The 21,162-nt window shown below is 40.2% G+C and overlaps 1 protein-coding gene across 3 annotated transcripts in view; it reads right to left on the reverse strand.

Annotated features, from left to right (window-relative positions):
- LOC149263930 (serine/threonine-protein kinase TOR-like) overlaps window positions 1-21,162 on the reverse strand; it is a 491,915-nt gene that overhangs the window by 385,392 nt on the left and 85,361 nt on the right. For all 3 annotated transcript variants that reach the window (XM_089426963.1, XM_089426958.1, XM_089426968.1), the window contains exon 15: window positions 2,884-3,014. In XM_089426963.1, the coding sequence (XP_089283089.1) occupies window positions 2,884-3,014 (131 nt within the window). The remainder of the gene's footprint in view (window positions 1-2,883; window positions 3,015-21,162) is intronic.

Consider the following 21,162-nt stretch of genomic DNA (forward strand, 5'->3'; position numbering starts at 1 on the left):
CAAAAAATACAGTCTCCTCCTCTACCTGGTTGGATGAAGTGAATGTTAATGCTGGAACCCCTGAAATCATTGTGGAACAGCCTCCCTAGGGCGGGCACGAATAGTCCCCAGAAGTAGAGGTTGAATCTTCCCTGCAGAAGATCCGTGGCTAAATAGTGGGTAGACTCGCTAAGCAGCAAAGCGTACAGAGATAAGTTTGTTTGTAAAATGATCAAAGATGCTGCAAAATGAGAGCTCCTTCCTCTTTTATCACCTTGGGCCCCCTTAGCCTCATGTGAGCCCCTCCTTCCACTAATTCGATTCCCTCCAACTCATGCTATGGCCAAGTTCGAACTATTCATGTGGTTGGCCCCCACACTCCACTAGCTGCCAGAAATAAAGTCGAATTGCCTATAGTTCCTAAGTTTTGCGTGTGGGGTCCTCCTAAGCCAAAAATGATGCCAAATTTGTGTAGCTGCACCTCGTGACTAATACATTTGAGAAAGGACATGACATAGGGCCAAATTCCACATTGGACAACTCATTTCATGGATATGATTATTGCATTCAATTCCTCTTTTCGAGAGGACCAAAATCACCCTAAAGATCATCTAATTTGGACAAGGGAAAGTATAATTTTACATTATGAAGCCACATGTGCATATTTGGTGCCTTGAAGCTCATTACTAAGTGGATCATGGATGATTATAGGTTGCAAAGCCTGGCCCTAGGACTTCTGTTGGAATAAAATTAAATAGAATATGATCTCTATTTTTAATGATATTTCATATCATCAGAGAACATATATCTCTGGCTGATGGCCTGTATTAACTGATTTGGAATGATCACGTGGGTGATCTCTTGGTGGACAAACAAGAGGGAGGTAGGGACTCTGATCCTTTCTCTCTTTTAAGATTGCAACGAACAAAGTCCGTATACTCAAAGGAATGCTCTGATACCAATGTTACGAACAATGTTCGTAAATTCTCTGATACCAATGTTATGAACAAAATTCGTAAATGCTCTAATACCAATGTTATGAACAAAGTTTGTATATGCAGCAGAATACTCAGAAGATCTGGTATATGTAAATATCCATTATAGGACATATATTATATAAGAATTGTACAGAAAATAGTTAATTAGGGAAGGGGTACCGATCAGAAGATCATGCCCTTCCATAATTAACTATAGTTACGTAAAACCATATTACAATTTTTACATAACAAAGATGAAACTGTGGCTGCACTTATGAACTGTTTCTGGATTTGAGGACTCTTATGGGAGGACTCTATCCTCCTTTTTATTGGACTTTCTTGAATCTGCATATATATATATATAGAGGACTAGATCAATTTATAGGCCTTGAGCCTTGAAACATTTTTAGACGTTTTGGATGATTAGAAGGGTAATTGGCAGATGTATTCTCTCTGCTGATTGTTTGGTCAGATCAGTACTTCTCTGAATGTAATTTTTTTCTCTTTGAATACAAAGCTCCAATTTTTTCCTTAGAGAAAAAAAAAATTTAAAAGTCTCAACGCAAGAGATAAAATAGGTAATTTGTTTGTCCAGACTGTGAGTTGAATGAAATTAACTGCATCATAGTTTTATGAGATGTTTAGAAATATTCAAATATACAGGGATAGTTTATCACCTATGTCACATGGGGACACATCCCCAGCCATCACAGAAAAGGAAACTGGGATGTTGCAGTTCCAGGTACATGGGTAAGAGTGTCAGAACCTCCGGGATAGTCTAGAACACCCCCCACACCACACCACCAACCCCCCGCCCCCACCAATGCACCCCACCCTGAACCACAAGAAGTAAAAAGTGGGGACATCCTACATGGGAAACTAAACAAAAAATGCAGAAATAAAAGATAATTAAAAACTTCCAAAAAAAAAAACATGCACCCTGAATGTAGGTATTCAATCTGCCTAATTTATCACACAGTTTCATTGCAAATTCTGAAAACACACTTGTAATCTGTATAACATCATGTTTCTTGGAGCTTTCTGACAACAAATGCAACCAAAAACCTTCTAGTAATGAGTTGTGGACTTGATATGGCATCACCAACTTAATATGTTATAATATACAATCACCACCTTAATTGGGTACATGTACTCGAATCATACATAAGGACTTGGCAAGCTTTCCCAAAGACACATCAAAACAAAATATGTAGGGAAGTGCTAGAGTTTCGATGAGCAAACAGAGAATATTAATGGCCTGTTCAACAAAATCCAATTTAGCATTCTGCAACATAAAACACCAAATCTCAAGAACAAGTTCCACCAAAGGGTGTGTCGATGAATGATACTAGAAATAGAAATGACTCAACTACTACCTCCAAAAACTTGCACGGTTTTAACAAACTGACCTGATCGTTGTATATTTGTATTACAAACTATGAAAAGCTTGGTGAAGTTTCATGCCCATTAAAAGGGCCATAAAGTATACATAATATAATCGTCATACTGTATTGTACTTGCATAATCAATGTATGTGCAAATTTATAGATTTGTAATCAGAGAGACAAGACGAGAAATCCAAGGCCTCTGTTTTCTTCCTGATTTTACTTTATAGTTCTTTTTGTAGTATTACACCAGATCCAGATATTAATTAATTGTTGTAGCTAACTCCTATTCAGACATTGCATTCTTCTGATTCCCCAAATTTCAACTGGATGCATTGGTAAGCCATTCATTGTGTCTTTAGAGACATTCATTCTGTCTTTAGCTCACTCAGGTAATACGATAAAGCATCAAAAGAAATTCATAATTCAAATTTAACAGAAAGAAGGATAAAAGCCAGAAGTCTGCAATCAAATAGACAAAAAATCATCAAGATCTGTTACAGAGAACAAATACCAAATCACATAGGAACAACTTAGCATACCCTGTACTCTGAACAACCTGACCAAGAGTAGCAACAGCAACTTCACGTTTAACAGCAGCTGCTCCATCTAGTAGTGCCTCTACAATCAATGGCATCAACTCACTGAGGTAAGGCCTCATTGCACAGCCACCCTACATCACCAACAACAGAAAGTATTAAGGCAAGAATCAGATATTTCCCACACCAAAAAAAAAAAAAAATCCCCTCCATATTGTACATGTCAGCAGAAATAGATAAACTAAGTTACAACCACATTTTATTCAAATTTTAGAAGAACACTACATAAATAGCTAATTAATTTAGATTCTCCAAAGCCTTGGCCATTGCAGAACTGCTGATCTAGGTTCATAGCAGTGTTATCAGAACCGGCCAGTCCGGCTGTTTTTGGCCCAAAACCAATCTGAACCGGGCCTCCAAAGCGGAATAGGCCGGTTCAGTATGGCCAGTTCTGTAATGGAACAAGGCAGTTCGGTACTAAACTGGCCTATTTCACCGAACCGGCCGGTTCAGGACTGGTTCCGTGCAGTTTGTACCTATGCAGGACAGCGTAAAAAATTTGGTTTTTTTATATTTTCAGTGGGTTCGCCCACTTCTAATTCTCCCCTAGGCTAGCCTAATATTCAAGCCTATGGCTTTCAGCCTAATAATCAAGCCTATTGCCCCAGTATTGCTATGCAATTCATGGGAATGTTAATTCTTGAAGTAAAAGGATCCTTTAACTTAAAGTTTTAACATTATCATGAAATGGCTCAGGATGTTTGAGAATGGTTCCAACCTCATTGGATTTCATATGGCGAAAATAGAATTTTAGATTTCACTCAAAATCCAGCAGACTTAACAGTTTTTTGGGATTTCAGGATTGGGGGGATTGCAACATTTCCACTGGATTTTGTCATGTACGAGTGTATGGAACTAGTATTCAACAAAGAGCACCAAGCCCTCTATGTACTTTGATGTTAGTGGCATTGGTTGTCTAACTCCTCTATCATGACACTACTAAAAATTTACCCATCACTCAAACAAAATCTTGACATGACATGCTACATTTTTTCTATCTTAATTTAATGCCTAAAATGGTTATATTGATGACGAAAACCCCAATATAAGCAATGAATTTGATGATATGTAGGTGTTTGTTGTAGCATGATTTTTTTTGCATGCTAGAGGCCATCTAGAGCCTATTTGTTAATGTATTTTCAGTTCAGAGATGGATTGCACTCGATGCTATTTTGGTTAAGTGCACCCTTACATGCTATGTAAATGAGAACTTTTGCATATTTGTGTTTAAATGGTTTGGATTCATATGGATGCACATGAATATATATGTTTTTCTTTAAAATATGAATATCTTATGTGTTTTTGGTAAACCGGTTTTTTTTCCAGTTTTTTACCAGTTCCCAGTCCACAAGGATTTTCGGTTTGATCACCAGTTCGGTTCTAATAACATTGCTTCATAGTATCATGAATTTGGTTATCAATCAACCGCGTGCAAACAGGATAAGGTAAAGCAAATCCTTCTCAGATTGTTCCTCTTCTCCTCCCTCATTACAGCCACCAACAATTATGATTCAACATCACAGATTCTTTGGGAGGCTGCCCTTGATTCTTACTCCCATGCCATCCACCACATTAATCCTGTCCACACCCTAGGGCATGTATGAATGTCCCATCAACCACAAGTATGATGAGGAGTGTAAGGCTCTACACAGGTACCTCCACTTTGCTCTCACTTATGACACATCCACTATCCCATCTGCAAGTAGAAAGTATCAACATCTCCTCTAATGTAAGAAACGAGATTTTATTGCTTCTAGAACACATTAGCTTTTTTCTCTGATCCTTATAAATCATTTTTAAATTTAATGCCTTGTTAACCTATTTTTAAAATTTACATTGTAGCCTATTCACTTCGTAATGAAGATCTTCATAGCATATTCAGGAAACTGGTTTTCAACTCAAAGATCATGTATTTCAAAAGTTTGCTTTGCAAATTTCATTCAAATTTCTTCCAATTCAATCTTTAATTACCCACCTTGTTCCCTAAATAAGTATGGTATGATTATTATAATGCCACTTTTTGCTTGCACCTTTGATGTTTGTTGGCTTTCAGATGGCACTCCTTTCTTTACTTTTTCATAGATATGGTTTCTGCATCATGGCATTTAAATTTTCGATGGCCAGTTTTTGGTCTTGGTATCCTATTGCGAGGTTCCACTCTGATGTCTTTCCAGTTGGCACCCCTTTCTTTACTTTCTCATAGATATGGTTTCTAACTTTCTACATCATGGCATTTAAATTTTCAAAGGCCAATTGTTGATCTTGGTTCCTAGTGTGAGGTTTTTCTCCAATGTCTTTCCAGTAGTTCTTCCATTGATTCACCTCACCTGTCTTGCCCAACGGTCATCGCTCCATTTCATCATGGAAGAGGACCTTCTAGATTTTGGCGCAGCATGTTCAAGGCATAGGTTTTTTGGCCTCAATGAGAATATGATGCCAGAGGTTGCCCTTTCAATACTCAAGCCAAATTGGGAAGCAGTTTCAAGACACATGAGCTCTTCATGAATCCTCATTGGATCCTCAATTATCGCCTCCCCTATGAATGCATGTGCATCAATCAAGAACTCCTTTCCATTCGATTTCCCCATCATGGGCAATAATGTCTCTCTTTCAACCCTGCATCAGTCTGATGATGCTCTCTATCACTTGGCTTCTTCAAAAAAGGAAGTTGGTACTGTGCTGCAGCAGTGGGTTTCCAGTTGTGAAGAGTTTAGGTGGACATCAGCTCCCTCCCACTGAAAGAAGTGTATTAGGGAAAGACTTGGGAAAGTTGCGATGGTGGTTAAGCAAGACGTCTATATTTATTTCCTCTTAGACTACTTGGGAAGAACTTTGGTGGGTCATTTCAGTGGGAAAGAGGCAAATGGATGGGAAATTCTTGGAAGCTTGTTCTCAAGTATATTCTTGACTTTCATGGCTTAGTCCATGGGTGGTTTTTCTTCAAGTTTGGTTTTGTGGATGACTATGGGAAAATTCTGGAACAATTCTGGAAATGGGGCCCTTCAAGCCAGATTCTCCAAAATTGGTCTATTGACTTCGACCTTATTAGAGCCCCAATCTCGATATAGAAGATTTGGCCTATTGTCCCTGACCTCCCCCTGCTATTATAAAAAGAGGCTTTCCCCTCCACCATAGGGAATAAGATTAGGAAGATTTATGAATTTAGAGCTTGACTGGGCCTCTAAGACGGATCACAAATGAGCATGGATCCAAGTGGAAGTCGACTTGAGAGATGGTTTGTTGGGTGACTTATACATGGTGTTCGACGACAAAAAGTGGGTTGAAAAAATCAATTATTGGAGGATGCCCTTCATGTGCTTCAGTTGCCAAAAAATAGGGCACATTCTAGCTTATTGCAGTGACACAAAAGAAAGTTTGTTTGCAAAAGGCCAAAGGCCAGACTCCTTCAGTTTTTGTAGCTCCGCTAGTCAAGAAAGCAATGCCTTTAGTTTCCCTGAAGAGTTTCCTAGTAAGTCTCAAAACTTGCCTAATCTAATTCCTTGTCAAGTTTCTAAAGGTTTCATAGAGGGCAAGGTTGTCTATCTAAATCTAGAAGAAGTGAGTGTCATTGCTTTCGCTAAGCCTTCTTTCCCTAGCCCTTCCACTCATTCAAGTTGCCCTATTTTTAGGACCTTTTTGTCTCCTCAATCGCCTCAAGCCATTAATGAAACTCCTTTAAAGCTCAAACTTGTTTCTTTGAAGGGTCATGCCCCTTTTCCCTCTCCATTTGGTCACAAGCCTTCCCTTAGAAAGAGCTACACCCTTAAGCCACATGTGAAGTTGAAAGAAGAATCCTACTCCTCAAGGGTTTGGCCGCAATTTAGTTGCTAGTCAATCCAATGGAGCAAAAATTACATCTATTGAAGGCTCAACAATAGGCAGTTCAAGATATGAAGAAAGGGAGGCAATCCACCATCTCGAAGGCCCTTGGAGCAAGGAAATCCCTTAGAAAAAATTCCTCATGATCGTTCTCTCTTTCAACGTTAGAGGAGTTGGGGGTCCCAAAAAACCTTTCCCTCAAAAGAAAGATCAATGGTATTAAGCCAAATATCATCTTAACTAAGGAGATTATGGTGGATGGCAACAGATTCATAGCTTTTCTCAAGCCCTAGCTCAAAAACTAGTCTTCTATTCAATAGATGTAGAAGGTCAATCCAGAAGTTTTATATGGAGCCCTGCTTTCAAAGCTCTATCGTCTTCCTCACTTAATTCTTTGATCTTGGTCTCACTAGAAGTGAAGGTGTTGGGTATCATCTTGAAGGCCATCAACATTTATGGTCTTTAGGCTAAGAGAATCCCATTCTGACAAAGCCTAGCAAAGTCAAGCGTCCTAGATAATCCTCTTATTCCTATAGGAGGGGATTTAAACTTAACTCTTTCCCTGTTACATGTCCTACGAACAGTCGATTTGATGATGAACACAAATCTTTCCATAAACGTCCTTGCCACACACTTATGCATGACCCATCTTCCTCCCCTAAACTTCGCAAAGCTTACCGTAGACTACTTCACTGCAAAACACGAACATTCTTCTCCCAACGAAGACGAGAACTTTGTGATGCTCTCAGCCTCTCCCTGAAAGCTTTTTGGTGGGCCCTCTTTCCTAGACATCACACCATCTCTCCTACCCTTGACCCCATGTTCTCCCACACCACCTCCCTTTACAATATCCCTAGACAACCCCCCACATGTATGCTTGCCCCTCCCACCTTATGCAACCTATTTTCTCCATTAGCGATTAGGAAAGCAGCCAAAAGTTTGAGTACCAAAAGAGGGGTTGATAAGGATGAGTTTCAAGCCAAATTCTTAAGCATGGCATTCAATAGCTTGAGTCATATATTGTAAACATTTTTTACCATGCAATTTGTTCAAGATTCCCCCCCCCCCTTGGACAAGACACATTATCCAACTAATCCACAAATTTGGGAGCAATGTTAATCCGAATAGCTACAGAACTATCATAATAGGCCACACATTCTCTAAGCTTCTTGCCACAATTCTACACCAATGGCTTTTTGAGGAATAGGAGAATCAACATCTTAGAGCTAGAGGAAAATTCAGCTTTCACCCAAACTACCAGATAATTGATCACATCTTCACCCTCACAATCATCATTGAGGAGGCCCGTCATTGCTCTTCATATGTTTATAGTTTGTAGATTTCCAGAAAGTTTTTGACACGATTTCATGGGAGGCATAATTCTAGAGACCCTCATATCAAAGACCCTCTCTCTTCTTATCATGAGACTTTATGATTCGGTATTGGGGCACATAAAAATGGCCCATGGTCTTTCAGACTTCATTCAGATTACCATTGGGGTGAAGCAGGTGTGTGCCCTCTCTCTAACTCTCTTTGGGATTTATATTGATGAGCTCAAGTCTTTCATCAATGAGCACATACATGATACAAGAGGGTGACAATTGCCTACTGCACCATGTTCAGATCTCCTTGCTCCTCTTCATTAATGACTTGGTCTTGTTGAACTCTACTCCCGAAGGATTACAAAGGCAAATTGATGTGTTGGCCAGTTTCTGTGACTTCGACAGTTGAAGGTCAACTAGGGTAAAACCAAGGTTTTGATCTTCAATGCCTTGAAAAACTCTATTACAGACCTACACTTCTACTAGCGTGGGACGAAGATTGAGATCACCACATTTTATATCTACTTGGGGTATTGTTCATAGGGCCCAGATTTGGTATGTGGCAGGCACTCCAACCTCGACTCTGTAAAGTTTACGGCTCACTAGCCCTCACTCAGCAACAGTCCTTCCAGGCAAAGTTCCAAGATATCTCGTTCAAGCTCCACCTCATGGGCGCCATTATCAGACCCACGGTCATTTGGGGACCCAATTTACCATAGTCAAATCGGGCCACGATGAAGAGAGTCTAAAACCTACTTCTCTAGCATATCATTTGTTGCAAATGCATAGTTCTGCAACCCATTATGCAGGCAGAGTTCGGGGTCCACCCATTTCGCCTTAAGGTCCTTTTCCACTTGGTCTTTTTCCTCCATCAAGTCAAGGCTTACAAATATTCTTCTATCAGGAGAGAGGGATACCCCGATCTTGCACTTTGTTCTTCGGAAGACATCACTTTGGTTACCCACTCAGGTTGTGCTCGTGGATGATTTGCAAACGCATCTCAGCTCCTTCAATCAGTGATCATCTCCCAAGAGTGCCTTCCTCCATTTAGTTTCTCCCTTGACAAACCAACACATCTCTTACCAACTCGGTACACACTGAATCAGACCATCAGAGAGGATATCTATAGATTATACATTTAGGCCACTTGGACATCCCCCGCAGTGAGCCTTGTTGAGAAATTCATTAGGGCAGCATTTATATTTGATTTCTCTGATTTGACATTTACTTGGGATATTGTATTTGTTTTATGTTGATTATATTAGTGTTCTTATCATCAAATAAATGCCAAAAACACAATGAACACCAAATGTAGGCACTCAACGATTGTAAAACCCCTAAGGAGAGGAGAACCCAATCAAACTCTTCCTTAGTAGTATCAAAATCAAATTGAGGCCATCCTTCACCCTTGACTTAAACCTCATTCAATCCATCAAATCAGCCTTTGTAGTATTCTTCTTCCAAAACAGATCTTCAAGTTTTTTTATCCTTCTTGACATCTCCTGCAATTCCAAAAGTTTCGACTTCTTGTAACCATAGAGACTTCAGTTCTTGCAATTATAGATACTTTGAATATGTGATAAAGTTCATCTCCTGTACTCAATACTTTGGTCCAGCAATGATATCTCGGTCTTGTAGTTTCGCTATACTTTTCCTAACTTCGTTGTTCTGTCATATCCGAATTTTTCTGCTTCAGGTTAGGTCGAGTTCACTAGGGTATATATAGTTGTTTCTTCTTGTAAATGAGTCCGCATGAATAATAGGATAAGCTGACTTGTAGCGGGTGAAGTTTGAGGCCGACTCGATGGATGGAGGGTTTGACATGACAAAATAAATAAATTTCTTTGACTCCACGGACCCAAGAAGGGTTTCTTACATAATAAGTTTGACTTTGACTTAAACAAAAATCCTAGAGCACTCAATGGGTATTTTGACCTATTGACCATTAACCCAAGCATGAAACCCAAGCTTTAATAAGTCAATAAAAAAAATATTTTTATAAATAATTTATCTTTTCTTTCTTATGACACCAATTCAATTATGAAGACCGACACTAGTTACATTCTTCTGTTAGAAAATTAGAAAGGCAGAAAGTTTTTCTTATACTTGATAATTACTTGTGATGTTCTTGACTTCTTATTAAGTTTTCTTTATATCTTCTTTCTTTTTAGTTCATCAAGCAATTACCAAAGCAAAAGCACATAAAAAAATGGACACCAGATATAGGCACTATCCCAGGGAAAAACCACCCTCGAGAGGAAAACCTAGTCGAAGAAATTCTTCTTCCTTTCAAAAGTATTCTTTGAGACTTTTCACCCTAGACAAAGACCAAACCTTCCCTCTGCACCAAGTTAACCTCCCAAATCTTCAACCTCTCTTCTAACAACTTCAACTATGTCGCAGCTTCCAGCATCAGGCAGCTTTCGGCATCAGGCAGCGTCCAACATCAGCGCAACTTGGAAAACTTCGATCTCCCAAACTAGGGCACGAAACAAAGAGAAAGAGGCACCAAAATTTTGTTATTCTTATTCTCTTTAGACTCCACCCAACTCGCACTTCTTTTGACTTCCTTAGACCCACTTCCGCACTTTTCCTACTTCCTTAGAGATATCGAACTTGCTTGAGATGATCTCCCCCAAATGAATTCGACTTGCTTCTATTTATAGGCTTCAAGGGAGGTCGAATTGATGTCCTTAGGCCGACTTGATCTCTTCTAGGCCGACTTGATGTGGAGGATACATAAATTATATTTGACTCAATACTAAACCTTTTTACATGATTCAAAAGCCCAAGAAGGGTCTCTTTAAAAGTACAATGACTCTATTGACTCAGAATAAATCCTAGAAGTCCTCAATGGGGACTTTGACCTAAAACATGGTGACCCAAGCATGAAACCCATGCTTTAATAAGTCACAATAATAAAAATTTATTTTCTTCATTCTTTTGACAAGTTTATTACAAGATGACTTCAAATACATTTAATGAAGACCGAACCTAGTTACATTTTCCAACATCTTCAACAAGCCTTACCTCAAAGATGTCCTTTTACCCAGAGCATTTTTTGGGGTTGTTGGATGGCCTCATCACCCGCCCCCCTTATACTCGCAAGCACTGGATGCACTCCCTCAATATCCCAATAGGGCAACTTTGAGTTGAGTCCCATTGACTTCAGGTGGAGAAGAATCACCATTTGCCACGCTCCGATAGGGCCTACTAGTTATGCCACCTACAGGAGATGGAGACTAAGATGCACATCATTGTATGGTGCCCTACATACTATGAGATCGGAGGGTGATATCATTGCCTATATAGAAAGTCCAGCGGATCCATCTCTACCTTCTTCCAATAACTTGACCAGAGATGCCTAGCCCTCTTCATCAGGGGGATATTTAGACACAGATCTCAGATCCTACATACCCCACCTCACTCGAGGATGACTCAGACGAACACATCATACTTTCAGGTTGATCCAATTGTTTAAAGCAACAAGCGAAGAGTTGAGTTCCAGCATATCTTAGATAGTAGAGCAATGAGACTTCATGTCTCCCCTTAGCGCCCCCACCCCCCCCCCAACCTCTTTGGAGGCTAACTAATAACCTCAAGACAACTGCAAAGGTGTCAAACAGTACATCAATTCACTCACTCAGAGCAACTGAGAGTTTAGTACCAGAACATGTTCGCCCCCCAGCCCCAATGGATCATCTAAATACCTATCCAAAGCTTCTTTACTTAGGTCTCAAATTACAAGTATCCCTCGCTCCTACATTCCCCCTAGGACCATGCAACCAGACTCCTCATTGGATCCAGAGGATTCTGATAGCGAGTCAGCGCCAATGTCACCCGACTTGCTATTGGCTATCAGACTCGAGCACTCATGACATCATTGACCTCCAACCCTGGATTTATTCACTTATCCTTCTACATGATCCAGTTATATGCATGTTTACGATGTTGTTATATTATTGCATCCTTCTTTACTTCATTTTATCCTAGATTTAACTTTGGCAATTTCTAAGAGTTGTGTTTGCACTCCCACATTGTACTCATACTAGTTGTATCCTTTTGTCCCATTGACCTATTTATGGTCATTCATTGGACATTAATTAAATTATCTTATCTTCTCAAAGGAAAGTATGGGAGGTGAATCCCAAACAAGATCCACAAAGGTTTCTTCTCTAGTTTTTTTTAAAAGCATCATTTGGTAGACATTGATCCCATCAAGCTCTCTTCAACCTGGAGGAATTTCCATGTAAATAATGATGTGATTTCAAAAAGGCTTTATTGTTTCCTGAATTCAAAAGTTTTGGTAGGCCTTCCTTTTTCTTTCAAGTCCTAGGTGACTACAGGAGGTGTATGAGATCACTCCCCAATTCTATTTCAAATGGTTTTGGTCAATGAAAAATCGCCTTCTCCCTTAAAATTCAATCACACTTGGTTGCAAGAACAACATTATAAAAAGCTAGTTGTTGATTCTTGGATCCATTTGACTTTCTCTCATCCCTCTTCATTCGTGTTCAATTTGCAAAAAATATTTCCACGGTCAAGGTCCCAACATAAAAATGGTTGATCTCTTACAATGGAAAAATCCAAGCCCAATTAAAAGAGATAGAGTTTCAAATTCACAAAATGCATGAAGTGAATGTATCGGGTATTTTCCAGAGAACAAGCTTTCCCAATTGCGGCCTCTTGAATCCTCGCAACAAGCTATGCTGGAGAATGAAGAAGCAACAATACATTTAAAGAGCCATGTTATCCAATTAAAAGAACGAGACAACAATACAAAATTATTGCATCAATTTGCAATACTTTGGAGGAATTTAAACATTATCTAGGAGATAAAAGCTACAAAAGGTGCCCTTGTACATTCCTTTAACTATAAGGCAACTAAGGGGACTTGTCATTTAGAATCTCTTTATAAGGAACCGACGAGGTGCCCTATTCAATAAATACTCGAGGTGTTGATAAAATTCACTCTAGTCTTTGCCGAAGAGATGAATAAGTCCTTAGGGGAGAATGTTTCGAGCACCGAAATTTTGATTTCTCTATCCTCCATGCAGAAAGGGAAAAGTCCTAGCCCTTACAATCTCACGATGGAATTTTATGTGGGTTTTTATGACCTCATTAAAGCCAATATTCTTAAGGCGGTTAAAGAATCTTAGCAATCATGGATAATGTTGGGGCTTTCAACTCCACCTTCCTAACCCTTATCCCCAACAAGCAAGATTCTGTTTCCTTTGATGACTTTTGGCCTATCTCGTGTTCTAACGTTATGTACAAGATAGCGGCAAGCATATAGATTGACATCTCAAGCCCACTTTTAGTGAGGTGATTTCTAAAGAGCAATTCAAATTCCTACAAAATAGGCAAATCCCCAATATAGTGTCACTTTCACGAAATTATCTATGCAATCTTTGATCATTCTAAAGCTTGATCTATCCAAAGCTTACGACCAAGTTCTAGACCTTTCTCTAGCTCGTTCTTCTAAAAATGTGAATGAGCTTTTCAATTGCTAAATGGGTAATGGGGTGCGTCAAGTCAATTTATTTCACAGTCCTTATTAACGAGGTTCCCTCAGGATTCTTTACGGCTTCTCGAGGGATTCGTTAATGTTGTCCTTTATCCCCATTCCTCTTTCTCATTGTGGCCAAGGTCCTCAGTAAGTTGATAAAGGATGTTAGGGATAATGGAGATCTTGTTGATGATTGTAGCTCTGACAAGTATTTTCGCAAAAGCAAAGTGTCCAAGTTACAAGAATCATCATTAAATTATTCTTAGACTTATGAATTCACTTTTATTAATTAAATAATTAAGTGAATGACTTTTTATAAAGTGACTTTTAGATTTAATCTTAATCGTTGAGATTAGGGATTTGGCTTAACTCAAAATTATAAAAGAAAGCCAAGAGAAAGAGAGAATACATCAATTATTTTCTCAAGAAGGATTATGAGAAAGAGAGAGAAAATCAAAAGCAAGACTTTTTTGTTTTCTGGGCAAGGAGAAGAATTGTAGCAATAGTGAAGTAGAGAGCAACCATTAATTTGCAAGTTGTACAAACCATAGAGTCCAACATAGAGGTGATACAGGGTAGATTTCCGAGTTGGAAATTCATGTTTGTTGGGTTTGCAGGCCATATAGACAGTACGATCAAGGATAGAGGTGATCCAAAGCAAATTTCTCACAACTAGGAATTTACGTTTGTTGGGTTTCAATTGTATTTTTTTTCTCAGAGCCATTTTCCTAGTATGGGAGCTTTTGTAAGTTTGAAAGTTATTTGAGTGATGAATTGATGTTGAAGAGCAGAAAAATTATGCTTGCACATCATTTGTTTTTTCTTGCTTTTCTTGCTTTTCTAAGTTTTTCCACTGCATTATTCGGTTAAAGAATTCCACTAGTTTAAATCTAGATTTGATCTACTTACCTAGGCACTAGTTTTCAAAAATTAACAGATCTTAGGGGAGTCAAGATCTTGGCTCAAGAATTCACTTATCATCTACCTTTTTGTAGATGACATTTCATGTTTCGTGCAAGGATCTTTGAGGGGCAAGAATGTTCTTAAGAGCATCATAGACTTCTATTGCAAAGCTACTGGAGATAAAATTAAACAAATCTTATCTCCTTGATTACCTTTCAAATGATCTTCTTCAGCAAATTGAAAATGTGTTTCCCTTCCCGCGTAAAGATTTGGAAGACAGTTTTAACTTTTAAGTATCAAAGTTTCTTCGTAAAACTAATAGATCTCAGTTCATCAATTGGTTGTGTTCATATAAAAAGTTTGAAGCTCATTTCTCTTTTTGGGTTAATTGGCTCTTATTCAGGGGTGGGTGTCTAGTCCTCCTCAAGTCTGTCTTAGAAAGCATATTGATATATTGGATATCAATTGCTACAGTGTCAAAAGGTATCCTTTCCAAAATCAAAAAGATTAGTTTTCATTTTATTTGGTTAGGATCTATGCAATCTGGAGTCATCCTTAAATGGAGTTTGGTGGCTTCCCCAAAGAAGTTTGGGGGATGTGGAATCAAAAATATCTTCTTATTTAGCAAATCCCTTGCCTACTCGCAACCTCTAGAGGTTCGCCCACAATTCTTCCTTATGGAGTCCAATAATGAAATCTACATGTATATGTGACATTTCTATGGAAGATTGGTTCAAACTTTCGAGGAAATTGACTAGTGCATCAATGGTTGGAAAGCCCTAGTAGCAACTTTCCCTCTGGTTGATATTTGAATTCTCTGGTGTATCGGAAATGGTAGAAAGGTGAATATTGGGGAAGACCTGTCGCTCGAGGCAGTGAAGGATTTTCGACTTTTTGACCTACTCCTTGGATCTCTTCACTGAGAAGGCATCTATTCACTAGAACATGCCAAAGCGCAATTTGACATTGGTGAGTGACCTTAGGTTGGAAGGACAAGAAACAGCAAAATAGAATCCATAACACATATATTGGCAAATTGGTTTCCAATTTTATCATGCTAAGGGAATGAGAAGACAATGAGCTTTGTTGATCCAAAAATCCTGGGAATGGAGAATTCATAGCCAAACTCAAGGACTCCCCCTTGGAGCAGTCCCAACACAATGGGAAAATAAAATGGTGGTTGAGTTATCTTTGGAATCTTCATGCTTCTCTTAAATGCAAAATCACTTTGAGGCTCAGCCTAAGTAATAAGCTTTCGACTTGGGATGTTGGTTTTAAGAAGGGGTTGGGTCAGCCCCAATAGATGCACTCTTTGCAAACATAATGAGAAATCCAACTTGTTACCCACCATTGTGAGTAACCCCCAAAAGAAAAAATTCTCCTATTGCTTAGCATATCAGCCAGTAGCCCCATAATGATCAACTAGCCTCAATGACTTCTTATCTCATGAGGGTCCAACAGACTCGTCATGAACTTGCGGTTGTAGCGGAAATTATGCATGATTTAGAGCTCGTTAAAGTTACTCTAAAGGGGTGCATGAAGCAGTGGTCCACTTTTGTGGATGGGATTCTTGCTCATCAACAGCTTCCTGATTGGAGTCAGCTATGGGAGGATTTCACTCAAAAGGAGGTCTAGGAAAATTCACTAACCGGAGGACAACGAAAGGGCAGTGAGGAGAAGGACGAAGTTGCTCTTGCTTCACAAGCGAAAAAGGGCAAAGCGGAGGCCAAGCAGAACTAGAATGCAAAAGCATCTTCACATAGCAAGAAGGAAAAAGACATGAGCAAAGTTGAATGCTTTGGTTGTCATAAGTTCAGGCATTTTACCAGTCATTTTCCTAATAAAAGGAAGGGCAAGGGTACAACTACTACCGTAGCTATAGCACAGATGGAGGAGATGGTAGAGAAGTTCAATAAAAACTTTGCCCTAATATCTTTCCTTTCTAGAACCATCATGAGAGGTGTCTGGTTCGTGGTCAATGGAGCATCTCGTCCTATGACAACATCACAGGAATTCTTTACCAGCATGACCAGGGTACCTAGAGATGTAAATGTGGAGCTTGGTGACAAATCCAAGCATGCAGTCGAGGGAACTGGGAAGATAGAGTTCCAAATTGACTCAGGTGAACAAAGTGCTATATGTATCGAGTTTGATGAAGAATCTCCTTTCAATTTTGGCCATGGAATACAAAGGATTGGAGATCAGCTTTAGGGAGGTGAACTGGTTGTTGGACCGAAGGGTGCCAATTTCAGCAAGAAGCAGGTGATCGATAGGAGGGAGGGAGATCTCTATCTATTGAGAGGACAGTCGGTGAAGGTTCTCGTCAAAGAGTGTGACAGCCAGAGTGAGGTTTGGCATAGGAGGATGGAACACCTACACTATAAAGCTCTTCTGATGGTGTAGAGGAGTGTTACTGGTCTTCCAGAGAAACAAGTGGAGTGAGATGGAGTGTGTAAAGGGTGTGCGCTTGGCACCCACGCCAAGAATGTGTATCCACATAGTGAGACCAAGTCTAAGGGTGTGTTGGACTTGGTGTATTATGATATATGTGGTCCTATGTCTGTGACGTCAATCACAGGGTCCTTATATGTTGTAACATTCATTAATGATTATTCCAGGAAGACTTGGATCTACTTCCTGAAGACCAAGGATGAGGTCTTCAATCGGTTTCAAGAGTTCAAGGCTCTTGTGGAGAACTAGACAGGGAGGAAGATTAAGTTGTTGATATGAAACAATTGGGGTGAGTACACCTCCAACGAGTTCCTGAACTTTTGCATGTAGGCAGGAATCAAGAAGGAGCTCACAGTACCCTACAACCCTCAGCAGAATGGGATTGCCAAGAGGAAAAATAGGACCATCATAGAGGTGGTGAGTGCAATGATCTATGATTAGGAGTTGCCTATGTTTCTGTGGGAAGAGGCCTGCAATACAGTTGTGTATGTGCAGAACAAGAGTCCTCATAGGGTGTTGGAGGACGTGACTCCTAAGGAGTTGTTTATAGGAGTGAAACCGGATGTGAGTCACTTGCACATCTTCAGTAGTCTAATTTATGGACATGTGCTTATAGAGAAGAGGACTAAGTTGGAGCCCTTACCTAAGAGGGGTGTGTGTGTTGGCTATAGTGAGGTCTCGAAGCCCTACCGAATGTACATTCTAGGATAGAGAGAGGTGATCTTGAGTCAAGAGGTCAAATTCGATGAGGATAGGACCCTCAGGAGATCTCATGAGCGAGAGCCAGCAGTCGTAGAGGAGAAGGAGAAAGAGGCTCCTAAGGTTGAGCAAGGAGCAACGACCAACAGCACCAACAAGGACACGGCCAGCAAATTTAGAGGATGAGTAAGAAATTCCTTCAAGTTCTACCATGAGGAGGCCAAGATGCGCCGAACAGACAACAAGGGATGTTGAGGAGGATGTGCAGACTCCTAACAACACTTTTAGGCAGAGTAGACCATTGCCCAGATATTCCAGTTATTTGGCTCTATCGAGCAGCATATACTAGTCAGAGCCATTCACTTTTGAGGTGGCTACAGGCGAGTGGGTCTAGAGGGATGTCACGATAGAGGAGTAGAGCTCCATAGTGTCGAGACCAAAGGGCAAGTTTGTGGTCACTTCTCAATGCATCTACAAGATCAAACATGCAACCATTAGCAATATCGAGAAGTATGAAGCAAGGTTCGTGGCGAGAGTTTTCTCCCAGAAGCAAGGAGTGGATTAGGAGACATTTGCAGCCATTGCCAGATATGCATCTATTAGAGCAGCTATGTCCATTGCTTCAGAATGGGGTCGAAGATACATCAGATGGATGTGAAAATTGCTTTCCTCAAGGGAGTGATTGAGGAGGAGGTGTATAATGATCAACCTCAGGGTTTTGAGGTGCACAGGAGAGATTCCCATGTATGCATGCTAAAGAAAGCACTTTACAGGCTGAAGCAGGCACCGCGCATATGGTATGCAAGGATCAATGCATATCTTCTTGGTTTAGGTCTTCACCATGTTGAAGAATCTAGGGAAAGTTAGTGTAGTGTGTGTACTTCGTCTTCTTATTATTAGTGCATGTGTGTGTACTTCATCAAACTGCTACCAAAAAATAAAAACAAGAACACAAGATGTTGGCTCTCTGCTAAGGCCAAAACCTCTCTTCTCTTGAGAGGAAAACCCTTGAGTGAATTTCTCTTATTGAAGCTTCTATTGATCAATGCCAAACCCTAGACCCTTGACTAGAATATCCTCCAAGCACAAGTCAAGTCCTCTCCTCCTTTTTGCACTTTATTCCCCAGCACATAGGCTTCCTCCTTCTGTCACTTCGTCCTCCTCCTTTGATTATTGTCTAGAGATAGACCTTCCTTGAGTGAGCCTTCTAGATGAGGTGTTCCTCTTCTATCCCTTGCTCAAGTAGACTTCTTAAGTGAGATCCTTCTTGATGTATGGGTGTATGATTGTATTGTTGTTCTGCTGCCCTAGTTTTCTTATGTGTGGAAGGTACCCTTAGTGAATTAGGGTCCTTCCACCTTCGCAAGAGAGATAGGCTCCTTCGCTAGGCTTGGGAGTCCTTGAATACCCTGTTTCTCACCCAAACAATGATATGTTATGGACTGTTTACTAGTTGCAAACTTGTCCTCTTCTTTTCCGCACGTGTGACTATTTCTAGACCTAGAAATAGTGCTCTTCTCCTCAGCCTTATTCCTTCTGCCTTCGCTTGTGAGGGTTTCTTCTTCGCTCTTAGAGGGAGGCCTTATAGACCTTAATTTCTAGCCCAAACAGTGATAAGTATTGAACTAATGTATTGTTATTGTTATGACCGCAAAGAGGCCTCCTTCCTTCACACGTGTGGCTGTGTTTGACCCTTAGAACAACCCTCTAACCTTCGGTCTTGTCTTCTCCTTCTTCGTTGCACTAGAGGCTCCTTAAATTCTTTATCTCCTTTCTCGACTTCCCTTACTCGCTGATTTCATAGATGAGTTGCATTATCTTGGAGAGGTGTAATGACCCTTATATATAGGTGTCTACTCCTTCTTTTAGGCCAACTTGAGGCTGACTAGATGACTTGAGGCCGACTTGACTTTTATGCTTCGGATTTCTTCCTTTTAGGATGTCATTGCTTGGAGGAGGCTTGTGACTTTGCTTGGAGGTATTCTCTTGACCATAATATAGACACATACAAGATGCAACATGCCTTTAAGGTCTTCAACCTTTTCTTTTGACTATTTGACTCACCTATAGCACTTTAACTAGTGCTAGACCTATTTCAATGAGCAAGAAACTCATTGACATATATTATAAAAATAATATTTTTTTCTTGAATAAGTACAAGTATCAAAAGTACATTTATGAAAACCGAACCTAGTTACATTTCCTTCAACACACCATGAATGAGGCGAATCCTAACTTGTACTTTGTACTCATTGAGGGTAAATCGCTCATCTTGGTATTGTATGTGGATGATATTTTTTTGACAGGATCGAAGAAGCTCATATGGATGTGCAAGTAAATCTTGCTTCAGAATTCTACATGAAGGACATTGGCTTGATGCATTACCTTTTGGGATTGGAGGTGTGGCAGCAGCCAGGAAAGATTTTCCTTGGACAGGGCAGGTATGTAGTAGAGATCTTTAGGAGATTCAGGATGATGGATCGCAGGGCTATGTCTACATCTATGATCACTAACCAGAAGAATTTGTGTGCTTTTGAAAGTGAATTAGTGGATCCCACATTGTATAGGCAGCTGATAGGTTCCTTGATGTATCTAGTCAACACTAGATCGGAAATATGTTTTGTCGTGAATACACTCAACCATTTCATGATGGAATCGAGATAGGTTCATTGGGTGACAGTAGACTTTGCACTGAGATATGTCAGAGCCGGTGGAGTGGAGTTGCATGTGTACACAGATTTTAATTAGGCACGGAGTGTGGTGGACAGGAAGTCCACATTTAGAAGTTGTTTCAGCTTGGAATCAGGCATGATCTCGTGGTAGTAGTATATAAGAGAAATTGTTTCTCCTAGATGGTCCTCAACTAGCAGCCCGCAACCCCTTGCAGCCCCTATATAGCTCGATGTGCCATTTTCTCCACCACCTGAGTCGGCCATGTGGTCTCTCACCCATCTGTTATGAATGCATATTTGAAAGTGGGCCTCCTGACCCCAAAGGTAAGGCTTTTCATTGGTATAGTTGAGTAGTTTTCCTTACTTGTCATGGGCACTTTTGGGCATGAATTGGTGGGGGGATGTGGCGGAAAGAGTGGGTTAGGCTTGCATTCTTGTCTCCATTGCCCGATTGTGTGATTACCTTTGTATCCTAGTCATGTGGGATCTCTTTTGTTGGCCATTAGCTTTAGGGTTGGCACTTCATGGGAAATCCCGATTTTGGCTGCATGGTCTCGCTTCCCAACACCACCACATTACTCCCTTTTCCGCACATTTGAGCCCCATTCATCTCTTTTCCCATACGGGTCCACATGTGCCCACTGGGTCCACATAGAGTTAGCCTCCCCCTCCCCTTGTCCACACCTTGAGCTGGCCCTGAAACAATGCCCCAGAGGTTGATGCAGCTAAAAAGAAAGTAAAAAGCATAATTTGGCCACTCTCAACAAGAAATGTACCACAAAATGCAACAAATGCTTGGGACATACAAATTTAGCACATGGGCAAAAGTCGAGCATGAGCTCTACCC

This window comes from Pinus tabuliformis, chromosome 6, assembly GCF_031772625.1.
Source record: "Pinus tabuliformis cultivar Carrire ecotype Pingquan chromosome 6, CPIR1, whole genome shotgun sequence".
Classification (NCBI taxonomy): domain Eukaryota; kingdom Viridiplantae; phylum Streptophyta; class Pinopsida; order Pinales; family Pinaceae; genus Pinus; species Pinus tabuliformis.